General features: G+C 35.8%; 1 protein-coding gene across 1 annotated transcript in view; it reads left to right on the forward strand.

Moving 5' to 3' along the window:
• Positions 1–3,601, forward strand: part of MYO16 (myosin XVI) — a 418,223-nt gene that overhangs the window by 332,248 nt on the left and 82,374 nt on the right. The window contains exon 27 of the mRNA XM_006017262.3: positions 900–1,146. Coding sequence (XP_006017324.1) covers positions 900–1,146 — 247 coding nt within the window. The remainder of the gene's footprint in view (positions 1–899; positions 1,147–3,601) is intronic.

A 3,601-nucleotide genomic window follows, 5' to 3' on the forward strand; every position in this document is an offset into this window, starting at 1 on the left:
TGTATTCCTCATCTGGTAGTTGCCACTGTTTCTAAAGACTGAAGTAAAAAAAAAAATGCATTAAATACTTCATCCTTCTCTACATTGTCCTTAACTAGACTGCTATCCACAGATAGACAAATAATATATTTTTATTATAACAAAAAGAGATGCATAGGCAAAATATAAACACCGGCTACAGTGGAAAATATACCATAATTCTTTCTCAGTATAGGGAGGTTGACAGAGAGTAGAACTGAATGAATATTTTGGTCAATTTTTTTTTCTAAAAACTTAAGTGTGAAGTTGTCAGAAACATTTTACAGGTTTGTGTCAAATTTATTTAAGTTTTACCTGAAAAGAAACAAAAAACCTGAAAAATTGTAAATGTTATACTCTTACATTTCTTGAATGAAACATTTACATTTTTCTTATTATATTGTAGTTTATTTTCATTCAAGTGTTTTAAAAACATTTAAAATGGTGTAAAACTTTTTTTTATTAAGAAATGTTTCATCTTACCTGAAATTTTTTCTTTGATTTTTTTCTCACTGAAAAAAAATAAATTGTTTCAAGTTGACATGCTTTAGTTTTTTATATTTACAGTCAATCCAAAAAATGAGTTATGTACATAGATTTACTCATGAGACAAATACTCTTTTAAATCCTCATAATAATCTTAACCCTTACACTTCCTAGGAGATGCCAAAGTAGTAACATACACAAGGGGAGAACTGTGAAACAGGGAACAAAAAAATGTATATTGTCTATTTTAGTAGAGAGGAAATAGTGTTTCTTTTTCTTTTTGTAGAGGGTATTGATTGAACTATGCAATTTACAGCTGAATGCACAATAGTGTTACATTATTTACTGTTAAATTATATGTCTCATTGGTCCATATTTTTGTTCCATTATGGCAGTTGTGAGAGGATTTCTAGCCCGCCAGCGCTTGCTGCAGAAGATGAGCATCAAACAGCAAGAGGTCACCTCAATCAAAAGCTTCCTGCAAAATGCAGAGGATATGGGACTGAAAGCGTACGATGCTTTGGTCATACAGAATGCTTCTGACATTGCTCGGGAAAATGACCGACTTCGTAATGAAATGAATTCTGCTTACAATAGGGAAAAGTTAGAGACTAGTAAAAGGCAGGAGGAAGCCCCCAAAAGGTAAGGGGAGAAAGTAGTTTCTCTAACTTCAGGAATCCAAGTGCCCTTATAATTCTTGGTGCAGTCCATTCTATGCTGAGGTAGTCATGTCAATAGTGATAAGTCTCAGTAAACTTAAGCAGGGAGAGGTAATTAGTCATGTGAGCATAAAGCAATGAAGAAGGCAGGGTCAGTTTGCACTTATAGACTAACTAAATTAGAGATGCAGCTTATAGCTTCTGATGAAGTAAGCTGCTGTTTATAAAAGCATCTCTGGTTTAGTTAGTCTATAAGGTGCAAATCAACCCTGCATTCTGCCTATGCAAATTTGACTGTATCCTCTTTAAATGTCTGTTTTATTGACTTGCCAATTTGCTTTAGACAGTCTTCCTAATTTGTGAAGCCATATCAGGTAATTCATTTTAGGTATGTAAAACAACAACATTCACGATATATCTGATTCAATCAGTACGCTCATATGTAGTTGCTTGCACAGTTAAGTCTCTAAAGCATTTGTTATCTATGAATAAATTGTTTTTAATCTTAAAAGAAATAGATCTTAAGTAGAGCTTTAATCTAAAAGAAACTTCTAACTTAAATTTCTAGATACATATGCCAAGCTGATAGAGACAAGCTAGAAATGAATAAAAAGTCCAGAGTCATACAAGCGCCTTATATTGGAAAAGGCAGATTGCAAAGATGATCCTTTCTTCTTACTTTAAAATGGATGAAAATTTAGCCTTGCTTGGCATTTTCAGAGCTAGTTGCTGCTACATGTGTCAGGGGGGTCTTTTTAAGCTTTACACAGACTCATTGGATGCTGGCTGCAGCTAAGGTTGGGTGGGGAGTTTGACTGGGTGTGCCAATGCTTCTGCTGGGGTTTAAAGCTGGAGATTCCTGACTAGAGGGTCTTACCCCTCCATGCAGGGTCAGACTGGTTGCCATATTTTAGGTCAGGGAGGAATTTTATGCCTTTATCAGACTGATATAGACTGTGTGTGTGTGCAAGACGGTGGGGGGGGAGGGCAGGAGCTTGCCTTCCTGTATGGCAGGGGTTGTGGCCCTCTACCTGGGATCTCGTGAGTGTATATTAACAACCTTGTACAGAAGCATGACATTAGCTGTCATGGTTTCCCTGCTTTACCTGTGGCAGGTTAGTTACTGTGTTATGTCTTGTGCTGCCTCAGGGTTGACTGTAGGATCATGAAAGAGTTTAGATTATGGATTTGTATGGGATGGTTTGGAAAGGGATGATCCTTCCTCAGGCAGGGGGTTGAACAAGATGACCTATGGAGGTCCCTTCCAGCCCTACTTCTCTATGATTTCTATGAGATCTAGTAAATATTATAGCCTCTTTCTCTATAGGTTCAATACAGGCACCAGTATGCAGTGATAACAGAAACTTTATTATCTGTGCCTGTAAGTCACTGGTCCTAGGAATGTTTATTATTCCATAGGAATGTAATTCCAGCTCATTGCATCTTCTCAAAAACAGCTCCCCTATGCTTTCATTGCCAGTTTCAATGATTTTTATTAAAGTAAAAATGACAATGTGTCTGTTTAATTAGCTTCAAATATCCCCATGATTACATATCGAAGGAAATGCCTTTGTAGGAAAGACTGTAATTAAACATTACAGTGAAAACAAATTATCCACCGAACACCAAGCTTTCATCTTTAGCTTCTTTCATTTACTACTTGGGCAGCTGGCTAGATCCTGTATTTGAATTCCAGCTCTGCTGGTGATCTGCCATGCAGAAATACAATTAAAAAAAACAACAAATGCTGAGGTACTTGTTTGTAAATGATTGTTCTGACATCTCCTAGACAGTGCATTGCTACTCTAAATTATAAGGCAGTTCTTAAATGTCTAGAAGGTGTTGTGATTTTCTTTTAAGGAATTCTTGATTTTTAAGTTCATTTTCACTATTTTAATAAGATGGAATTAGCAACGTTATTTTCTAGTGTACATTGGAAACGCCAACAATATTAAGTGCAATCACTGCAACAAGCACACAGTCATAATTTTGCCGCTGTGACTGAAATGACAAATAGGAGTTAAACAGGAACACATTTGTAGGTATATTGGTATAATAGAATAGGAAGCCAAATTCATCAGTTGAAAGGTAACCTAATATTTTAGAGATTTGGATTTCATAAGTAGAATTTATAGTTGTCTTTTTAGAAACAGGTGATAAAGGCTCAGTATTTGCTGCCTCAGTAACTTTCTATTAAAATGGATTTCCCAGAAATTATCATTCAGATTGAAAACCTAGCTTTTGATTGTGCCTAACAATCAAAGTGTGAACAATTCATTCAGTGAATGCCTGATCAACAATATGAAACTGCTTAAGGAAAAGCTACATTTGTGTAAAGTAAGTCCAGTGTCCTGATTTATCATGAAACAGGAAATGCTAGCAGCTTGATCTGGATTTGTTTGTCAGAAGATTACTACACACATCCCCTAGGCACAGCA

This window comes from Alligator sinensis, unplaced genomic scaffold (assembly GCF_000455745.1).
Source record: "Alligator sinensis unplaced genomic scaffold, ASM45574v1 scaffold288_1, whole genome shotgun sequence".
NCBI lineage: Eukaryota > Metazoa > Chordata > Crocodylia > Alligatoridae > Alligator > Alligator sinensis.